The 23,397-nt window shown below is 42.3% G+C and overlaps 1 protein-coding gene across 4 annotated transcripts in view; it reads right to left on the bottom strand.

The window, feature by feature from the left end:
• The window catches only part of LOC122550588 (NADPH oxidase 4), a 173,921-nt gene that overhangs the window by 113,851 nt on the left and 36,673 nt on the right, over positions 1 to 23,397 (bottom strand). For 3 of the 4 annotated variants that reach the window (XM_043691547.1, XM_043691551.1, XM_043691549.1), the window contains 2 exons: positions 10,029 to 10,113; positions 6,743 to 6,840 (listed from right to left, as the gene is read on the bottom strand). In XM_043691547.1, the coding sequence (XP_043547482.1) occupies positions 6,743 to 6,840; positions 10,029 to 10,113 (183 nt within the window). The remainder of the gene's footprint in view (positions 1 to 6,742; positions 6,841 to 10,028; positions 10,114 to 23,397) is intronic. The other variant, XM_043691548.1, reaches the window with a different exon arrangement.

Genomic DNA, 23,397 nt, shown 5'->3' with positions numbered 1-23,397 from the left:
AGCACTGTGGACTTAATTCCCAAAATACCAGCATATGGTTTGGATTCTCATGCAATAGAAACTGCAGTTGACTTTTCCCAGTTACCATAACAGCTGTCTCTCTCTCTCACACGCACCCCAAAACATTTTAAAATTTTGAAATTTATTGTCATGAAAGCACAATTTCAGTTCTTCAATCACAGAGCAGTAACCTTAGTTACAAAATACCAGAGTAATTTGTGGGCAGCATGGTTGCTCAGTGGTTAGCACTGCTGCCTCAGTGCCAGAGACCCGGGTTCAATTCCCGCCTCAGGCAACTGTCTGTGTGGAGTTTGCACATTCTCCCCTCCGGGTGCTCCGGTTTCTTCCCACAGTCCAAAAATGTGCAGGTTAGGTGAATTGGCCATGTTAAATTGCCAGTAGTGTTAAGTGAAGGGGTAAATGTAGGGGGATAGGTCTGGGTGGGTTGCTCTTCGGAGGGTCGATGTGGACTTGTTGGGCCAAATGGCCTGTTTCCACACTAAGTAATCTAACCTAATTTAAACAGATTACTGTTGCAGCCCCATTCATAGGGGAGTCTATGAAAAGCATAGATAAACAAAATTAATTCTGCACAAACCAAAGGGAGCATTTATCACTACTATGGGAGGTATCAGAATCTGAACATTCAGCATATAAAACAGTTTGCAGCAAAATAGGAACGTCAATATTTCTCAAAAACATTGTTTGGTAGTAGAGAACTTAAAACATTACTGAAAAGTGATAAAATTGAAGATCTCTCTTGACCCAATGGAAAAACAAGAAAATCAACTTGGACAGGAAGTGACAATTGGTACAATATTATTATAATGGTCTAAATTCTTAATTTCTAAGTTGGTGTTCTTATATTTCAGTCCTGTTAAGTGGAAGACCAAAAGCTTAGACTTGAACTTAACCAGTGCTGAAATAATGTAATCCATCCTCTTGCATATCATTAAAAGAAAAGGTTTTCACAAAAATCCTTTTTAAAAGGATTTCTTCTAAATTCTTCTAACAATGGATTCTCATGAAAGCCTTTTCTTTACTGATGCACATGAAGAAAAATTAGATTATTGTCCATGATCCAATATTAAACTGGAAAGGTAACAACTGAGAACTGGAACAAGACTCGGGAAAATAGAGCCTCCCCCCTCCTAATCTAAACTGTCCACATTCACCCCCACCACCTTTGGTGAAAGTGAGAACTGCAGATATTGGAGATTAGATTTGAGAGTGCGGTGCTGGAAAAGCAGGTCAGGCAGCATCTGAGGAGCAGGAAAATCGATGTTTAGGGCAAAAGCCCTTCATCCGGAATGAGGCTGGGAGCCTCGCGAGTGGAGAGATAAATGGGAGTGAGGTGGGGCTGGGGGGAGACAGCTGGGAGTATGGTAGGTGGATGGAGGTGGGGATAATAGCGATAGGCCGAAGGGGAGAGTGAAGCAGATAGGTGGGAAGGAAATGGACAGGTAGGGCAGGTCATGAGGGCAGTGCTGAGCTGAAAGGTTGGAATTGGGATAAAGTGGGGAAGGGAAAATAAGGAAACCAGTGAAATCCACATTGATGCCATGGGGTGTCCTGAAGCAGAAGATGAGGCATTCTTCCTCCAGGCATCGGGTGGTAAGGGGGTGGCGATTGAGGAGGCCCAGGACCTTCACGTCCCCGGCAGAGGGGGAGGGGGAGTTGAAGTGTTTGGCCAAAGGGCGGAGGGGTTGATTGATCCCGGTGTCCCTGAGATGTTTTCTGAAACACTCTGCAAGTAGACATCCTATCTCCCCAGTGTAGAGGAGACCGCATCAGGAGCAATGGATACAGTAAATGACATGTGTGGAAGTGCAGGTGAAACTTTGATGGATATGAAGGCTCCTTTGAGGCCTTGGACGGAGGTGAGGGAGGTTTTGCAATTCGTGCAGTGGCAAGAGAAGGTGCAGAGAGGGGAGGGTGGACCTGACAAGGTCATCGCAGAGGTAACGGTGGGGAGGGTAAGCTATCTCTGGTGGTGGGGTCAGTTTGTAGGTGGTGGAAATGGCGGAGGATGATGCGAAGTATACGGAGATTAGACCAGAGAGGTTCTGTTCTTTTTGTAGTTGGAGGGCAGAGCTCAAGATTGAAGGTGCAGGACGTGGATGAGATGTGCTGAAGGGCATCATCGACCACATGGGAGGGGAAATTGTGGTCTTTAAAGGAGGTCATCTGGAGGTGGCAGAGTGGGAGTGGTGTAATCCAGGGAGCAGTGGGAGTCGGTGGGTTTGTGGAAAATGTTAGTGTTGAGTCAATTGGGAATAAGGGATAGTATTTTTACAGGTGGCAGAGTGGGAGTGGTGTAATCCAGGGAGCAGTGGGAGTCGGTGGGTTTGTGGAAAATGTTAGTGTTGAGTCAGTCACCATTGATGGAGATGGACCATGAACATCCAGTCCCTGTACACCTCCATCCGCCATGACCAGGGTTTCTAAGCCCTCAGTTTCTTCCTCTCCCAATGTCCCCACCAGTACCCTTCCACTGACACTAATTTGTTTGGCTGAACTGGTCCTCACTCCCAATAATTTCGCCTTTGAATCTTCCCACTTCCTCCAGGCGAAAGGGGTAGATATGGACACCCACATGGTCCCCAGCCAAGCCAGTCTCTTTGTTGGCTACGTGGAACAGTCTATCTTCTACAGTTATACTGGCACCACACCCCACCTTTTCCACCACTACACTGACAACTGCATCGGCACCACCTTGTGCTCCCACAAGGAGTTTGAACAGTTAATCAACTTCACCAACACATTCCACCCTGACCTTACATTCATCTGGACCATCTCAGACACCTCCCTTGCCTTCCTGGACCTCTCCATCTCCATTAACAGTGACCAACTCAACACTGACATTACCAGAGAAAGAGTTGTGGGTGGGGGTCAGAGTAGGACTGGAATAAGTAATCAATGACATCATCAGTGCCGTTTCCCCCTCTCATCCATAATTAGAAAGGTTTATCTATTTTGCTACCAATTTCCACTCTGTTCTCTCCTTCATCTGGTCCAGCAGAGTAGTGTCCACTTCTGGATTTTATTAAGGATACCATTAAGCTGGATAGGGTTCAGAACAGACTTGCCAGGATGTTGCTGGGATTGAAGGGTTGGAGGCTGGATAGGCTGGGACCTTTTTTTTCACTGGAGCATAGCAGGTTGAGTGGAGAACTTTAATGCTTTATGAATTTATAAATCTCTGAGAAGGTGAATGGCAGGTGTCTTTTCCCAAGGGTGGGGAATGTTAAGACTAGGAGACACATTTTTAAGGTGAGGAGGAAAAGATTTAAAAAAGGCATGGGGGCTTTTTTCTTTTAAAAAGTGTGGTTCAGATATAGTGATGGAGGCAGGTACAGTTAACATGGATAATAGACCTAATTAGTTTATGAATAAGAAATGTTTGGAGAAATATGAGCCAAGTGCAGATCGGTGGGACTAGCTTGGTTTGCGATTCTGATCGCTATGAACTGGTTGGACTGGTGGCTCAGTTTCCATGCTGTATGACTCTATGACTCCTCCCTTCCTTGACATCTGTTTCCATTTCTGGGGACTGGCTGGCCACCAATATCCACAACAAACCCATCAAATCTCAGCTACCTTGACTATATACCTTCACTTCCAGCTCTCTGTGAAGATTCAATTCCATTCTCTCATTTCCTCCATATCCATTGTGTTTGTTCTGATGGAAGCCGACCTTGACCAATGGTCTTCCAGAACTTCTATCTTCTTACTCAACAAAAGGATTCCCCACCACCATGTTTGACAGGGCCCTCAGCCATGCCTGACTTATCTCCCACACTTTGGCCCTCACACCTTCTCTTCTCTCCTACAACAGTGAGAGGGACCCCTCCTCACATACCTTTCCATCAGCACCCACATCCACATTCACTGCTATTTCTGCTATCTCCAGTATGATGCCACCACCAGACCCATATTCCCCTCCCCTCCCTTGTCAGCCTTCCACAGGGACACTTTGCTCTATTCCATGTAAGAAAGCAAGCTACTATGACCCAGGAAAATTAAGCAATGTTATGATAAGACTTATTCTGCCTCCCTGTAACAATAAAAGAAGAAATATAGCCTATGTTTCTTTGTCCAATGGGCAAATATTTTCTTTCCTGAAATGGCATGGGAAAACTGACAGAGAGCTGGGAAAATATGGTGAGAATGAAAAAGAAATACAGAATCTCATCATTGAGAAAACATTTCTCAATTTCAACTTTGTTATGAAGGTGTAGGTATGTACTGTACCTTTAAGAGAATGAAAGCTGGTAAGGACTGACTGCAAGCACAGAGTGTGCTGAACACTTTAAAAATGTAAAATTTGGTTGTGAAACAAATGGCTAGAACGGAATTGCCATGGTATATAAATTTGAATTCTGCCAATCAGTTTAAATTATGCCCCAACATACCAAAATTCAATTGAATTTGAATTTTAATGCTTTGATGACATCAAACCAATGAGACGGTCTGATGTTTTGGAGTATAAAAATCGGGCATTTTAAACAATTAGCCAGAGTGGCAAAGAGCACCAACGAAGATACAGTCTACACAGCCTCTCTCTGAAAAGGTACCTTTTCACATGAACGTTGTGAAACAGAAGACTGAAGAAAAGACTCAGGAAAGTACAGACAAAGATACCAAGGGCACAGCGACAACTGGCTGGTTTTGAAACTTGTTTTTTTTTGTTAAACTTAAATCAAGAGATTTTTAATCGGATCAGTATATTGTTGTAGAGTGGAGGTAGATAAATCGATCAGACAAAGGAGGATTCCCATGTAGATAATTGTTGTTTAATGTCCTTGTGTTTCTTAAAGAATAAATTATTAAATTTTTTCTCTACATAGAGAGATTTTTGTAGTTCTTTGGCACTCATACTTTAACAGATTACGAGACAAGGTGAGTTTTTCTGGGTGTTTGGTTTAATTAAGAGAGGTTCACTGTTGTTGTAATACATTGCAGTCACTAACTTTTCCATGGAGACAGCCAGATGCACACATGGGGCAGTCAGCACTGTACTGAATTTTGGTAGACTCTTCCATTCAATATGTTAACTGCTTGACAAACCTGCATTTTCATAAAATCGTGAATGGCCACGAGCTGAGTATCATCGTCTGCCTGAGGCTTAGCAGGTTCTTGATCTCTGGCAGTCTTCTAAGCACTAAAGGCCTGGGGCATTTCTTCCTCAGCCAGCAGCATACATATGTCAGTGATGTGTCAACAGATTGTGCTCCCAAGTTTAATCCAAGTAGTGAATGCACTGAAGTAAAAGTCTCTGAGTTGGTCGAGGGTGCAGGTGAAGCCTAACAGGTACTTTTTTTGAGGACTGAGTGGCTTGCTCTTCAGGTTGAGGCAAGGGTCTCCTGTACTGGCACTATTTTGATCAAGTTTTGCTGCATACCATTAGTGCTTCTGAGAGAGGAGATGAAATTATTTGTACAAGAGGGTTAAAGGCCAATGCAGATAAAGAACAAGTTAGCATTGATGGCAGTGGGAGAACGTGTACAGCATAATGAAGTTTACTGAACTGTTGGGAGATCACCCCATCCCAAGTGTTCATGCTCTTTTCCAAGCAGCTCAGCAATTTTCTGCACATATTGAGTGTGAACCCCCTACGCTGATCAACCCCCTGGTGTACTTGGCCCTGTAGGCCCACTTGCTGAATGTTCCTGCAATGAGACAAAGGATACGACGAATATGATGGAAATGGTTGGAACAGCAATCAGTGGTGATACACAAGCAGGTAAGCTGACAAGGTATCCTTAGTTCGTGCGTAGGAAACGCAGACAGTGGGAAGAGTTATTCGTTTGGGAAGATGAGGTGGACTAAAGCCACTGAGTGGACAAGATGCACATCATAGAGATAATAGCTGAAACCTATGAGCATTGTGAGATGTATCTGCAGTGTCTGAGACAGAGTAAGTGGTACTCCCAAGTGAGAAGTCACATAGAGAGAAGAGGCAGCACTTACTCTTGCTAAGTACAAAAGATCACTGACCAACTTCCTGCACATCTGTGCATTTCTTTTTAACTGTAACACAACACTGATCTGGGCTGATATCTTGATGCAAGTTAGTTCTCGTGGTATGGCTTCCTTTGCTGGTCATAAACAAAAATACTGCCCTCCTTTCCACCACACCATTCACCGGCATCCTCTGGTCCCTGCTAGTAAAGCAGGGTGGCAAGTTCTTACTGGGTTATTTGCTCAGCAATAATGATCGAACACCAGTGTGAGGATCAGGTCCAAAGCTGTTGAAGTCTGAAGTACTACACAGCTGGGCAATAAATATATCATCAATACCTTATGGAATATGGAAGATCTCAGCATTGGTAAGCAGTAGGTCTCTCGTGCAGTGTCATTTCAAGATGAAAATGTCAAAGCCCAGATACATAATTCATATGGGAATGAGCGGAGGTTTGCACAAGAAATTATGGCCGACCAAGCATCTTACATCTCATTCAACAAATACTAACTCAATCAGAAATTCAGACCAACAATTCTCTTGTAAAACAGAAGTGTGCATTTCATTAAAAGAAATTATCTTCATTCCCAATTGCATCATCCAAATTACATTCCACAACATGAACACTAAACTGATCAGGGATAACAATGTCCTCCCACAGTAGAACAAGGAATTAAAATCATTGTATTTACCTCATCACCACAACAAGATTAACAGCTGGCTTTAAAATAATCTTTCTGAGTGACAAAGTATAATAAAGCACAGCATGGCACTGACCTCATCCCGATAGTGAGCAACATTGAGAGCTGGAAAGTCTTCACTGTAGCACAAAGAAAAGTTCAGGGCGTTGACCATGTGAGCTGCAACATGGACTACTGAAATCAAAGAGTGAATGAAAGACATTACAACCCACTAATTACTAATAAACAAAAGGCAAAACTGTTTCTTCAGTGAAAAACTTCACTTGATGTCAGTCTATAAACTATTGAACACTGAATTTACTTAAAATGTCAACAGTTCAAGAATGAGTTATTACATTTTCACACAAAGAACAAAAATCTGCCAACTCCAAAGTGTTGTGCTAATCAATGATTCAGTGGAAGAAGCTTGAAAGCAATTTATAGAAATATAGGATATGTCTCATTGCAAAAGTTGGTTTTAGCTAGAAACTTCTCAGGGCAAAGTTCTTTGGATTCTTTGAATGTAATTCCCTCCCACATATATGCTTGAAGTTAGGAGACTATTTATTTTGGAAGAGGAAGGGTGGATGGGGATTGCACTACCTTCCTGTCTCCACCCAAATAAATCTGTAGGGGACCGCCAATTGGCAAATCTCTCTGCCTTGCCACCAATCGAGGCTTTTAATTTGGTGATTAATGCCCTCTGGAGGAATTCCTTCTGCAGTTGTGGTATAACCTAGCGGCAAGCACGGGACTCTCAGTGTGGGGAAAAATGGCAAACAGACCCATACCACATTATGATCATATGATTATTAGGAGCAAGAGTAGGCTATTCAGCCCCTCGAGTCTGCTCTATCATTCAGTAAGATCATGGCTAATGTGACTGTAACCTCAAATCTGCAATCCTGCCTATTCAGATAACCTTTCAACCCTTTGCTTATAAAGGGTCTACCAACTTCTGCCTTAAAAATATTCAAAAAATCTGTTCCAACTACCTTTTCAGGAAAAGAGTTCAAAAGATTATGGCTTGGAGATAAAATCTTCTTCCCAGCTGTTATAAATGGGCAACCTAATGATTTTTAAATAGTCTGAGTTCTAAATTTTCCAATAAGAACATCCTCTGCACATCTATCCTGTCAAGATCCCAGAGACCTACCTTTCTATCAAGTTACCTTTTACTCTTCTAAAATCTAGCAGACTTAGGTCTAGCCTGTCAAACCTTTCTGCACCAGATAATTTCCCCATTTTGGAAATTAGTCTGGTAAACATACTCTGAACTACCTCTAACTTGGGGTGGCTCAGTGGTTAGCACTGCTGTCTCACAGCGCCAGAAACCTGGGTTCAATTCCTGCCTCGGGCAACTGTGTGGAGTTTGCACATTCTCCCTGTGTCTGCATTGGTTTCCTCTGGGTGCTCGGGTTTCCTCCCACAGTCCAAAGATGTGTAGGTTAGGTGAATTGGCCATGCTAAATTGCCCGTAGTATTAGGTGAAAGGGTAAACGTAGGGGAATGGGTCTGGGTGGGTTGCTCTTCGAGGGTCGGTGTGGACTTGTTGGGCCGAAGGGCCTGTTTCCACACTGTAAGTAAGTAATCTAACCTAATCATGTGTACATCTTGCTTTAAATAAGGTGACCAATATTATTCACCATACTCCAGAAGTGGTCTCAGCAGTGCCCTGTACAACTGAAGCACAACCTCCCTACTACTTTTATTCAATTTTGCTCATAATGAAAGATAATATTCTGTCAGCTTTCCTTGTTACTCATTGTGCTAGTGTACTAATCTTTTCCAACTCATGCATGATGACCGCAGATCCTTCTGCACCTGAGATCTCTACACTCTCTCACCATATCGATAATATGCTTTTTTTTGGGTCTTCCTATGAAAATGAATATTGTCACAATTCCCCACATTATTACCATTTGCCAGATTTTACCCCAGTCACTTAAGCTCCTTAAGTCCTCTTCATAACTTATTTCCTACCTGTCTTTGTGTTATCAGAAAGTTCAACAACAATACCCTCTATCGCCTGAATCATTTAAATTGTAAATAGTGAAGGTCCCAACACTGACCTCTGGGGCAGAACACTCATAACATATCATCAATCTGAAAAAGACTTGTTTGCATGTACGGTTTTCTATTAGCCAGCCAATCTTCTATCCATGCCAATATGCTACCCACAATTATATTCAAAAGCTCAAATGCCTGCAGTTTTCCTGGGAGGTTTACTTCATTCCATCAGACCATAAGATCATCAGACCATAAAACAGGAACTGGAGTAAGTCATTCTGCCCCTCAAGCCTGTTCTGCTGCTCAATAGGATCATGGCTAATCAGACACTTTCCTGACCTTTCCCCTTAACCCTTGATTCTTCTACTGATCAAGAATCTACCTGTCTCAGCCTTAAATATACACAAAGACTCTGTGCTCACAGCTCACTATGGCAAGGAGGTCCAAAGAAAAAAAAAATGCCTCCCCATCTCAGTCTTAAATTTGTGCCTCCTAATTCTAGTTCTGGACTCTCTTATGTGGGGAAACACCCTCTCAGCATTTATCCTGTCAAGTCTCATAGGAATCCTATATGTTTCAATGAGATCACATCTCCTTCTTCAAGAGTCCCAACCTCTTTAGTCTTTGCTCAGGAGACCGCACCATGGATCATCCTTGTGAAACTTCTCTGAACTGCCTACAATGAAATGACATATTTCCTTAAACAAGAGGACCAGACTGCTCATATTACTCCAAACGTGGTCTCACCAGAACTTTGTGCAGTTGCAGTAAGACAACCTAACTCCTGTACTACAACTTTCTTGAAATAAGGGCCAACATCCCATTATTCCTGATTACCTGATGCACCCATGTGCTAGCTTTCTATGTTTCATACACAAGAACACTTCAGTCCCTATGTGATGCATCTTTTTGCAGTTTTCTATTTAAATAATACTCTCCCTTCCAAATTGAACAACTTTTCACACATTAAACTCTACTTCCTAGCTCTTCGTCCAGTTACTTAATCTATCAATTTCTCTCTATAAACTGTACGTATTCCTCTCAACCAGCCTTTCCACCTATTTTCGTGTCATCTGCAAATTTAGCTACAGTATATTCACTTTCTTCCTCCAAGTTATAAATATATATTGTAAACAGTTGCGGTCCCAATGCTGCTCCCTGAAGAACCCCACTGGTCACAGGTCACCAATCTGAAAAAGAACTCCTGATCCCCACTTGCTGTTTTCTGCTCATGAGACAATTCTCCAACCATGCCAAAACATAATCTTCAACACATGGACTTGATGGGTCTGACATTAGAAAGGGAGGTGCCTGCTCCACTACAACATACTACAGTAATTCTCTAATACTTTGAGAAACCAGGAATTTCTTACCTGAAAATAAACATATCGTAAAACCACACGTTACGTGAAACGTTTTACTCTTATCCAATAATCTTCGCGCTTTCCTGCTCATCACCTGTGAAAATGAATTTTACAAGTCTTTACAATTACCGTATTTAGGAATGATTAAAATGACAAACATACACTAATTCAATACTGACTGATAACTGCAACCCAGGCTGAAAATTTGGATGTATATTGGACACCTCTTGCAGAGAGAATTGAAAATGGGGCTATCCAGCTTACAGGAGATCACACATGCCCACCCCATCTCACTGCAAACCGATTCTATGCAGCATTCAATGGGAGTATACACTTATTCAGAGAAGGAGGCACTTGAAGGATTCTTGCTTTAGACAGATGGGAGTTAGAGTGATACACAACATAAATGAAATTAAGGCCATCAAAAAGATGGTGGCACTATTAGATGTAGCACTATTGGTGCTCTTTCTCCTGAATCTTTGACACTTTCCTCTGCTTTTTGGTAACAAGAGAGAATGAGGTGAGGTGAAGTGAATTGAGTTACTGCACTTGACAGTGTGGCAGTCATGGGTGGAAAAATATTGGTGTGAATACAAGCCTTCTTTGCATGTCTCCCAATGATTTAGTCTGTGGTGCATGAGGTTCATCAACCAATCCTGCATGCTCCGATCCCTCCTCTGCACAATTCTCATCAGATGAAGATACGTATCCTCATAATCTTATGGATGCAAGGCTAAGCCCCATACTCATCTAATCTGAAAGGTTGTGGATACCACAGGAAATGGCAATGATACAGAAACCTTCTCTGGGGCATACAGCAGAGTTCAATTGGATCAGAATGGATAGAAAAGTTCAGCCTGTAGTAGGGTATGATCATAGCTTGTGCAAACCCATGGGAGGCACTGATATTCCAGAGTCCCAGAAAGGATTCCTAGTCAGCTGTCATGGGCAGAATCTTGTGCGATCTACCATGGCAAGTTGGGTGTCAGAGGGCATTTTATCAGGCAGGTGTTTAGGAAAACCATGTTCCCACCTCCATCTTGATGAAACCTGTGGTATATAGGCCATATGCCCCACCATCAATTGAGGCCATCAAGAGCGAATTAATGTTTCCTGAAGAGTGCTATTTAATCGTGATAAATAGTACCCCAAGGTCAAGGGGTACAACATACAGAATTGCTTGTGAGTTTCAAATAGTAGGCCCTCATTCCAAGTCAGTCACTGCCTAATTGAGGGGGCCCAGCCTTCGGAGGGAGGACTTCAGAGAGACACATCTGTGCACTTACTACTTATCCCTATTTCCTACACCCCAGAATTCCATCCCATAAGCCTGCTTTTGCCAATTCACCTCAGGACTATGATCCAAGTACAATCCTAGGATTTGTACTCCGCATCAGTCACCATGTCTCTGGTGGCACAGCTGTTCAAAACAGCTGCTGGCCTCTGATTGGTCAGCAGTTCGACTTAGGCCTCCTGAGCCTGGTGAAGGCTTGCTAAGTGCCTCATGAGTAGAACAAAAGAAGTTGCATTGTACAGGGCCATGGTTTACACCATATCTTTAGTGGGTTACCAATGGTCCCTTAGGTTCCATCCCTGAAGGCAGTTGGGCGGGGGGGGGGGGGTGCGCGAGGGAAAGGACATGGCCAGAGCAGCTGTCGCATCTTGATGCCTGAGGTCCACAAGTGTCAAAAGTAGAAAAATAAGAACACACCTTCAGTGTTCGTTCAATGATCTTTGTAAAATTACAACAATTTCTTCTTACTTATGAAGACTCTGGTCAGTTTGAAGGAGCCATAAAGGCCTACATCACAGAAACAAGCCCTTCGGCCCAACTCACCCATGCCAACCAGTTTTCACAATTAAACTAGTGCCATTTGCCCACATTTGGCCCATTTCTCTCCATACCCATCCCATGCATGTAAGTGTCTAAATGTTTCTTAAATGACAAAATTGTACTGACTTCCACCACTACTTCTGACAGTGAGAAAGAATTTCCCCCCCCACCTCCCCCCCAGACCCTCTCTATTTCTCCCCTCACTTTAAATCTATGCCCTCTAGTTTCATACTCTTCTATCATGGGGAAAACCTATCTATGGCTCTTACGATTTCATATACTTCTATAAAGGTCACCAGTTTCCTAGGTTTCACAGGAAAAAGTCCCAACCTGTTCAACCTCACTTTATAACTCAAACTTTCCAGTCTAGAAAGCAGTCTAATAATTTTTTTCAGCACTCTTTCCAGTTCAATAACACTCTTTCTATCATAGGGCAACCAGAACTGCACACAGTACTCCAAATGTGGCCTCACCAACATCTTGTACGGCTGCAACAAGATGTCCTATCTCCTATACCGAATGCTCTGATCAATGAAAACTAGCATGCCAAAAGCATTCTTCACTGCCCTGTCTACCTGCGACTCCATTTTCAAGGAGCTATGAACCTGTACCCCTAGATCTCTTTATTCTATAACACAACCGAGGGCCCTACAGTGCATAAGTCCTGTCCTGGCTTGTCTTACCACAGATCAACACCTTGCATTTATCTAAATTAAGCTTCATTCTTCAGCCCAGTGGCCCAGTTGATCAAGTTCTCATTGCATTCCGAGATAATCTTCTCCACTATACCACCAATCTTGGATCATCCACAATCTTACAAACCGTACCTCCTAAAATTCTCATCCAATCATTTATATAAATGATGAATAACAGTGGATTTAGCGCAGAGACCTGTGGCACACCACTGGTCACAGGTCTCCAGTATGAAAAACAACCCCCTACCATCATCCTCTGTCTTCTACTGTCAATTGGCTAGCTCTCCCTGGATTGAGAGAGATTTAACCTTACTCAATAACCTACCATGCAGTACCTCGTCAAAAGGCTGCGATAGTCACATGAATGTCCCAGAATGGTCAAGAAGCCGATGGACCTTTCTGCCTGACAGTCAGGGTCAGCACAACACTCTTGAACAATGCATTGATGATCTCCTTAGGAGACCCTGCACATGTTGTTGGTGGATCCCTAGAGGGAGCTCAATGTATCAAAAGGTCAACATTAAAAAGGTGACTTTCCACCCAACAGACACTGCGTTTTCATCATTCTGTGGGTTGCAACAGCAGACACAGGTGAATGACATCTGCTCTCGACACCTGCAGTGTTTCTTGGCATGGGAGCTGCAAATTCAAGGTAGTCAAAGCATTTCTGGAAAGCTCTGGGTCAGGGATGTGCCAGTCAACTCTGTACTATTCTGTGATTTTCCCAGCCAGAGGCTAATCCTGTTGCTGCTGCATCAATGCCTCTGATACCTGGTCACTCCTGCATTTGGGCTGCTCCTCCTCTGCAACAGAATCCAGTAGGACTGGATTGATGGCTGATGAAATCTCCCATCATGTGCCCTTGCAAGAAAGTTAACGCAGGTTCCAGGCTTAACCTTCTGGCTTACATCTCTGTTAACCCCACTGGGATGTAACAACCTCAAATCATTTACCTCTCAGCACCTCAGAAAAGACAAAGATTTTAGCTCCTTAGATTGGACCTTTGGATGCTGCCCCTCACCTCTTGCCTACCTGGTAATGGAGATAACAGCTTCCTCTCCCCTCACTGCTCACAATTTTATAGGTTCATTTTGAATAGCGCCTGGCACGGGCTAATTACTGCTATCAGTAAAAATTTGAATCCCGCCATGGTAGATGGTGCCAAGGAATTTGAACTCAATCTTTTTAAAAATCTGGAATTAAAAATCTATTGGTGACCATGAAGCCATTGTCAATTGTAACTGGCTCAATGTACTTCAGGGAAGGAAATTTGCCTTCTTACCTGGTCTGGCCTACATGTTACTCTGAAATAACCAGGCAAACCATCTAATTGTATCAATGGGTACAAAGTGCCAACAAAGAAATTAAACCAGACAGACCACCTGGCATTGAACGAAGTGCTGGAAAAGATAAATGGTGGAATCCGCCCTGTCAACCCTGCAAAGTTCTCCTTCCTGAGATGTGCAGGTTCAGTGGATTGGCAATGGCAAATTGCCTGTAATGACCAGGGAGGTGTAGACTAGGTAGGTCAACATGGTAAATATGGGTTTACAGGGATAGGGTGGCTGGCTGAGGCTGGGTTTGGGTGGAATTGGGTGCGCAGCCCAGACCATCAAGGAAGCCAATCTCCCAACCATGGACTCCATCTCCATTTCTCGTTGCTGTGGAAAGCTGTCATCATCAAAGACTCCTTCCACAATGGTAATATTCTCTTCCAACCTCTTCTGTCAAGGAGAAGCTTGAACACGCACACCACCAGGCTCAGGAGAAGCTTCTTTCCTGCTGTCATTAGACTACTGAACAAACCTCTCTAATTTCAAATCTAATGTTGACCTTGCTTTCGTGCACCTCCTGTGCAGTCATAAACTTGTATGCCTCTCTAAGAACCCTATGATCTGCCTATACGGCTCACAAAACAAAGCTTTTCACTGTACTTAGGTACATGTGACTATAATGAAATCAAATCGATGATCTTTGCAGGGTCAGTGCAGACTCAACGGGCCTCTTTCCACAGTGTAGGATTCTATGATCCTAACAACATCAGGGACCAAGTGTCAAAATTAGGAGCACTGTCTCAGACTAGACAAGCAACAGCATGACAGTCATACCTTACAGGCAACATCCCAGATGCCACCATTAACACCATCCTTGGGTGTGATCTGTCCCACTGGAAGGAATTGCCCTAGAAATCCTTAAAATTGACTCTGCACCTAATGAAGTCTCATGGCTCCAGGTTGAACATAGGCAAGGAAACCTCCTGCTGATTATCATCATTACTCCTCCATGTTGAGCAACACTTGCAGGAAGCACTGAGTGTGGTATGGACACAAAATGTACCCCAGATGTGCACCATGAAGAGTGGCTCAGCAGCAATACCATTGATTGAGCTGGTCAGGTTCTAAAAGACAGCTTCTGCACTGGATTCATGGCAGGTGATGAGGGAAAACTAGAATCAAGGGGTAGCGGGGGGCAAAATCTTAACTAGCTGGAGTCATGCTTGGCATGTAGGAAGAGGGAAAAACAGACATACTTGACCATATTCTTACCAATCTGACAGCTGCAGATGCATCTATTCGTGATCAGTTCAGTAAGAATGACAATCACACAGTCCTTGTGGAGACAAAGTCCTACTTCCATCATGTTGTGCAGCACTGTTGCCATATTGAATGGGACAGACTTGAAACAGCAATCTAGCAACTCAAGAAAGGGCATCCATCAGACACTGTTGGCCATCAGTAGTAGCAGAATCATACTTCAGTATAATCTGCACCTTCATGGCCTGGAATATCCCCCACTCAATCATCAAGCCAGAGGATCAACCCTGGTTCAATGAAAAGCGTAGAGGGCATGCCATGAACTTAAAACAAAAAAGAAATGAGGTGTCAACCTGGTAAAGCTACCAAATGGGACTACTTGCATTCCAAACAGCAAGTCAAAGACAGAGCTAAGCGATCACATAATCAACGCATCAGATCTGAGATCTGCAGTCCTGTCACATCCAGTTGGGAATCATGGTGGATATTTAAACAGCACACTGGAGACTTCACAAATATCCCCATCTTCAATGATGGAAGAGCGCACCAAATCAGTGCAAAAGATAAGGTTGAAGCATTCATAGCATTCTTCAGCCAAAAGTGCCAAGTGGGATGATCCATCTTGGCCTACTCCAATCTTCAACTAATTCAATTCATGCCACATGATATTAAGAAACAGTTAGAGGCACTGGATACTGCAAAGGCAATGAGCCCTGACAACATTTTAGTGATATGATTGAAGACTTGCTCTCCAGAACTTGCTACTCCCCTAGCCACGCTCTTCAAGTGCAGTGGGGTTGATTCTCCTGCTCCTCAGATGCTGCCTGACCTGCTGTGCTTTCTCAGCAACACACTCTTGACTCTTCAAGTGCAGTGTCAAAACTGGCATCTACCCAACAATGTGGAAATTGCCTGGGTATGTCCTGTACTCAAAAAGCAGGATAAATCCAACCCAGCCAATTACCACCCCACCAGTCAACTATCAATTAATCAATAAAGTAGTGTAAGGTACTACCAAGCAGCAAGTGCTCAGCAATAACTTACTCACTGATGCCCAGTTTGGGTTCCACCAGGACCACTCAAGCTCCTGACCTGATTGAAGCCTTGGTTCAAATATGGCCACAAGCACGGAGTTCCACAGATGAGGTGACACTGTGGCCTTGAGATCAAGGGTTGTCATTCGATAGAATGTGGCATTAAGGAGCTCTATGAAAAAAGGAATCAATGGGTAGTAGGGTGCAAATTCGAACATGGTCATAATCATTGGAGGCCAGTTATCTCAGCTCCGTAGGAGTTCCTCAGGGTAGTGTCCTAAGCACACCATTTCAGCTGCTTCATCAAAGACACTCCCTCCATCAGAAGGTCAGATGTGGGGATGTTCACCAATAACTGCACCATGTTCAGCATCACTCGTGACTCCTCAAATACTGAAATAGTCCATATCAACAAGATCTGGACAATGTCAAAATCCTGGAATTCCCCCCTCTAAGGGTATTGAGGGTCAACCTACAGTATGTGGACTGCAGCAGTTCAAAAAGGTAGCTCACCACCATCTTCTGAAGGGCATAGAGAGACAAGCTGGCCAGCCAGTGACTATCACATCCAATAAGTGAATTAAAAACAATTCTAAAATTATAATACGTTTTCAGTTTTATTTTAGCAAAATGCAAATAAACACTTAGTCAAGCTAAAGGTTATTAAAGCTACTTGAAGCACAGGGTTTAAGGGGTCGAAGGACTGATGTAAGATACATTCATGACTTGTCACAAATTTGATCAGACAGGTTCATCAGGTTCTAAATTGTAAATAAATTATTTTTAGATCATGATACAAACTTTTTATCCAATGACGATAATTTCTTAAGGCTCAATATGAAATATTGGTTCTATAATCTAGTCTTTACCAGTTAGCATGTGATTATGTATGCACAATATCTTGCAACAGAGTGTGCTGTAATCAAACATAAACACTGCTTAGGCTTTGAACCTACTAGTCACCTCCAAGAAAGTGGCAGAAAAATACTCAAGGGCAGGAATAAGAATTCCAACTGCCTGTGGCTTCAAGTTTAAATATAATAGAAAATAAAAAGTTGCTAAGACAACATGATAGATTTAATTCTTTTTTGAACCAACTATTCCTCCTTGATTGGAGAAAATGTTTAATATTTATTAATCTTCACTTATAATAATAATAATTATTAAATGTTTTAATGCCTGAATGAGGAATAGTTCCATCTTCCTCTTGCTGACCTCAGACGTTGCTATACTGCCATCCTGGCTACATATCATGAGTGACATGGAACAAAAAGGAGACGGAAACATTTTGAAAATCAAATTAGCCAACTGGATTACTTTGAGGCTTGGTTAATCTGTAATTTGAATTTAGCAGCCTCTTCACATATACATGCAATGTCAAAGATAACAGCTCTATTAGACCACCTGAAAAACAGAACACCAACATTCTGCCTGAATTTCTCACATCTCAACTTAGTCACCTGTGAAGAGACAAACATGGTCAAAAGATGTCCTGTGCTAAGGTGAAAAGATACCAAACACAGTCAAGAATTCATAAAATAGATGATGGGTGTCCACTGGCTTTTCCCCCTCATCCCTCATTTCCAAACCCTTGAGTGGGTCAAAGTGAAGCTAGAATGAGATCATGTAGTGACCACTGTTTTGTTTCAGTCTATAGGCACCACAAAATGTAGTAGAACTGAATACTGTTCTAAACTAGTATATGTTTTGATTGTTGTAAGACAAAGCTTTTATGTCTCCCAGTGGAGTGTGATCTTATCAAAAAGAGAAATTGAAAGTTATTTTGTTGCCAGACTCTGTCAAAAGAAAGTTTACACGGAAACCTGCAGTTTCTATTCCCAAATCCACATCTATTTACCAGCCAACTGCAAATTATTTTGGTCTTGGACTCACCAGAAAATAAACATTATCAGGTCAAATAAAAATCAGTAGTTTCTTACACAGTGACATAGGCTTGTGAGGAGCATATCATTGTTTTTTTTCCTACTGACAAGCAGCATGGCATTTCTTGCTTGGCAGTGGTGAGCTGTCAATTAAGGGAGTACAGTAAACAGCGCACAGTCAAGAGGAGATCACATCCAGAATAAAAAGAATAGAGCAACAATTATGGATACGTTAAACCTTCACGTTGATTAGGTTAATCAAATTGGAAACAGTAGCTACGACAACAAATTCAGAGTCCACTAGGGCTGGTTTCCCAGAGTAATGTGTCTTGGAGTCACTCAGGGAGCAGGTTATCTTGGACCTCGTAGTAGGTAATGAGACAAGTTTAATAAATAACCAGAGAGTAAAAGATCACCATAGTAGTGATCACAGAACGAAGAAAAGTACAGCACAGGAACAGATCCTGAAGCTGACCATGTTTTTCTCTATCATAATATAATGAATTTAATATTTAATTTTAGAGAAAGAAACTTGAGTCAGGAATAACTGTTTAATTTAAATAAAAGGTATTACAATGAAATGAGGATATATTTATCTAAAGTGAACTGGGAGAACAGATTAGCCAGAATGACAGTATGCAAGCAGTTGCAGACATTGGAGGAGTTAATTCATGACTCTTTGCAAAAATATATCTCAGTACAGATGCAAGATTCTAAAAAAAGGGATAAACAGAACATGGCTAACCAAGAAAGTCAAGAAGAGTATTAAATTGAAATATATATATATATATAAAATTTTAAAAAGGCAAAAGTCAGTGATAGCTCTGAAGACTGAGATAAATTCAGCACTCAACCAACTAAAAAGATAGAAGGGAGAAAAAAAAATGAGGGAAAACTATCAAGGAATGTAAACACATACAATAAGAGTTTCTTTCAATTCATAAAACGGAAAAGAGCTGTCAAAGTGAACATAAGCCCCATATAAAATGAATCTGGGGAACAAGGAAATATCAGAGGAGTTAAACAGATATTTTATATCAGGTCTTTAGGATGGAAGATACTTTGAATGTCCCATTAATACTAAAGAATACTAAAGAATACTAAAGACTAAGTACATCACCATCACTACAAAATTAGACAAACTCAGGAGGCTAAAAGCAGATAAGCCCCCTGGCTCAAATGGCTTGAATCATAGATTACTAAAACAGATAGTGAATGCGTTGGTTGTAATGTTCCAAACATCCTTTGGTTCCAGGGAAACGCCAGAGAATTGAAAAACTGCTTATGTGACACCGTACTGAAAAACGGAAGGAGATAATAACCAGATAATAGTAGGCCAATTAGCCTAATATTTATTGATGAGAAAGCATTCATAGAAAGAATCAAGGAAACACACCGGCATGGAACCAGACCATTTAGCCCATAGAGTCCACACCAACCCACCAAAGAGAATCCCACCCAGGCCCATCCCTTCAACCATACCCTATTACCCAGCACTTCCCACGGCTAATCCACCTAGCTTGAACATCCCTGGGCACTATGGACTATTCAACATGGCCAATCCATCTAGCCTGCACATCTTTGGACTCTGAGAGGAAATCAGAGTTCCTGGAGGAAACATGCACAGGAAAATGTGCAAACTCCAAACAGTCGAAGGCTGGAATCGAAGTTAGGTCCCTGCTGTTGTGGAGATAGCAGCACTAGCCACTGAGCCACCATGAATCATTTGATAAAGTAATAGATAATTTGGAAGTCATCATCTAATCAAGTAGAGTGAGAATGGCTTCACGAAAGGGAAATTATGTCTAACTAAGTTAGTTTCTTCAAAGACGTCTGACCAAAGTGAAGAGAGAACTAGTAGACGCACTGTATTTGGACTTGTAGGAGGCACTTGGCAAGGTAACACATAAAAAAGATTAACTCATAAGGGCCCATGGTGTTGGGATAGTATATTGGCATAGAAAGAGAATTGGCTCATGAGCAGAAATCATGCCAATATACTATCCCTTTTCTGTTCTTTTTCAGGTTGGTTGCCCATGACCAGCAGGGTTCCACAGAAATCAGTATTGAGACCTCAACAGTTAACAACATATATTAATGACTTGGAGGATGAAAGTGAATGTCCTGTAGCTAAATTTGCAGAAGACAAAAACAGATGGAAAAGCAGGTGGAGAGGGATACAAACAGTTTACTGAGAGATATTGATAGGTTAAGTAAGTTATCAAGTGGATTATAATATGGGAAAATGTGAAGATGTTCATTTGAACAGGATTTGATTTTAAACAGAGAACAACTGCACAGGAGCAACACAAAGGGGCTTCGGTTATTTGCACATGAAACAAAGTTAGCGCACAGGTGTAGCAGCTAATCAGGAAGTAGAATGGAATACTGTTTCAAGAGAGATGGAGCATAAAAGTAGACAAGTTTTACTGCAATTGTACACATGCTGGTGAGACCATATCTAGCATTGAGAGCAGTTTTGGTCCACTTATGGAAAGATATCATTTCATCAGAGGCAGTTTAGAGAAGGTTCACTCGGATGATCCCTGGTACAGTCTTATGAGCAAAGGCTAAACAGGTTGGGACTCTACTCACTGACGCTTAGAACAGTGCAAAGTGATTTCACTGAAACACATAGGATTCTTAAGAAGCTTGACAGGGTAAATGCTGAGGGGGTGCTTCCCTCATGGGAGAGAGCATAGTTTCTAGGACAAGAGGGCATTTGGAGTGCCAATTGAAGACTGAGATTAGGAGGAATTTCTTCTCAAATGGTTGAGTGTCTTCGGAACTCCTTGTTATTTAAGAACTGGAAAAATTTAATAATAGGGAAATCATTATGGGGAAAGGTCAGGAAAACAGATGTGAGGAATGTCAGATCAGCCATGATCCTACTGAATGACGTGGCAGGCTGGAGGGTCCAAACAGCCTACTCCTGTCCTATTTCTTCCAGGATAAGTGCTTGTTAAACACTTAAACTGCTTGCGAGAGCTTAGAAACTTTTCTTTCTATAAGAACTATCCAGATACTATAGAATTTTGGAAGATGACCACAAATTCTTCCAGAGCCATTTCCTTTAGTAGTCTGGGATATAAATTATTAGGCCCTGATGATTTGTCTGCCTTTAACTCCATTGATTTCTATAGCATCATTTTTAGAAGTACAGATTTCTTCAATTTCCCCCCTCAAAGACCCTAGATTCCTTCACATTTCTGCAAAATTGTTTCAGTCCTCTTTTGTGAGCACATCGATTAACTCTATTCTCCTGGCTGTTGTCAGCATGACACGTACTAGGACAAAGGATCAAGGAAGAACCCATGCACAGCTGAATGATGGCGGTAAAGAGATCATAGGCTGAAGTGAGGCCAGCAAAAAGGACAGGGACATGGGTCTTTACAGAACCCCCAACCCCAATGCTGCATTTTACGATCAGGCGCAGAGTGTGAACAAAAGATCATCCTCCATCAGTAATCTGCAAGAAAATATACCAGGGTTTTGTATCATTGTTCCACATCTGGTGGATCCCCCAAATTGCCACTAGTTAATCCCAACTTAACCTTCCCCAAGTTAATTTTTGGTATTATGGACCAGGCCAGATCCCTCAAAATATTTTAAGATGGTAGCCCAGACCTAACTGCTAGTTGTTTTAGCAGATGTAAAGTGGATATTCCAGGAGAGAATCAGCTTGTCAAATCACTTAGTTTTAAACAAAACAGAATTTATTTACAAGACTACTGAATGAAATACACAACAACAGAAAACAGAGTACCAAATAACTTAACCTCTCTGAAAACCAAACAGATCATCCCAACATAATGATGCTGTTCCAAATACTTGCAACAATCCCCATAAATACCTGTTGACACAAAAAGTAAAATCAAGCACAAATTATTACAGGATAGAAGTCAGCGAGTGAGAGTGTGAGAATCAGCCTGCACTTACTTCTATGGGTCCAGCAGCCTTTTTTCCTCACTACTGATTAAAAACAAATAGACCAGAGAAAAGCAGAGATGGGAAAACTGGTCACTTCCATTTCATTATACAAGTACTTTTTAAAAAAACTTGAAAGCCTTCTGCTTGAGACAGTATCTGTTAGCTACTATTATATTTTCCCTAAACCCCTTCAACCCCCAGGCATTTCGGAATCTGTATCATTTATGACCTCTCTTGAAAAAAAAAATCCAAGGAATGCATAACCTTGTCAAAAGGAGCAGCCTTAAAGTGGAAGTGAAAGCAGGAAGATGGTTGGACTGGGTGTTAATGTCACCCTCCTTCCTAATTAACATGTTTGCTTGCCACAGATGTCACCCCAGGGAAAGGCTTATAGAGCATAGAATCATACAGCATAGAAACAGACCTTTCAGTGAAATGCATCTGTATCAACCAGACATCCCAAATGATTCCACTCTGGCCACATATTGAATAAGTGTGGAGAAATATTTTCTTTAGCAAACCAAAAAGCACCCAGGTTTGGGTCATTAAGAGTAAGGAAAGTCACCAGATTGCAAAACATTTTAGAGTAAGGTTTGTTTTCAAGTTGGATCTTTTTGAAATCTCTGCAAATAAGGTTGCTTTCTACAGTTGGCAAGTTTCACCGATTAAAGATTCCATTCGGGGGGGATCCAAGATGGCGGCGACCCAGCAAGTCTGAGTCTATAGTGCTCTTCCCAAGACTTGGGTAAAGTGGGTCACCCACCCCCATCACACTCACCAAATCATTCATAATAGTTGTTCAATTTAATTAGTTGCTTAGTATTACATTTAAAAAGTCTAATATTTAGTAAAAATGACCAAAGGGAAGGGAGCCCGCAGCTCTCAGCAAGCAGGAACCCCTCCCCCACCCTCTCCAGCTGCAGCTGAGGCGTCCACAGCCACCCCGAGGGACTTACCTACAGTGACAAGCCTTGTGGAGATGATCTCCAAGCTGGATACGAAGATCGACGCTTTTATCGAGGAGTCCCGAAGTCGATGGGACTCAACCTTGGCCGCGCTGCAGAAGCACGACCGAGACATTAAGGAGATCGAGCGCCGAGGCGGAGGGGCGGAGCTAAAGGCCGCGACCTCCAAAACTACAGCGCAATCAGCTGTGGATCAGGTCCGGACCTTAGAGAATTACATTGACGACCTCGATAATCAAGGTCGTCGAAAAAATATTCGTTTGCTGGGCCTTCCCGAACGGGAAGAGGAAGGCCAGCTTACAGCATTCTTGGAGCAGTGGCTGCCACAACTTTTAAATCTGGAGGCTGGATCAGGCCAGGTAAGGGTGGAATGGGCCTACCGGGTCGCAATACACGGGCCAGGCTCGAACCAGCGCCCACGCCTGGTCCTGTTCCGGCTGCAGAGCTACAAGGAGAGGCAGATACTCCTAGAAGCTTCTAGAAATCTTGGAAAAGACCCCCAA

Source organism: Chiloscyllium plagiosum, chromosome 6 (assembly GCF_004010195.1).
Source record: "Chiloscyllium plagiosum isolate BGI_BamShark_2017 chromosome 6, ASM401019v2, whole genome shotgun sequence".
Taxonomy (NCBI): Eukaryota; Metazoa; Chordata; class Chondrichthyes; order Orectolobiformes; family Hemiscylliidae; genus Chiloscyllium; species Chiloscyllium plagiosum.
This window is presented reverse-complemented; position numbering and strand designations above follow the sequence as displayed.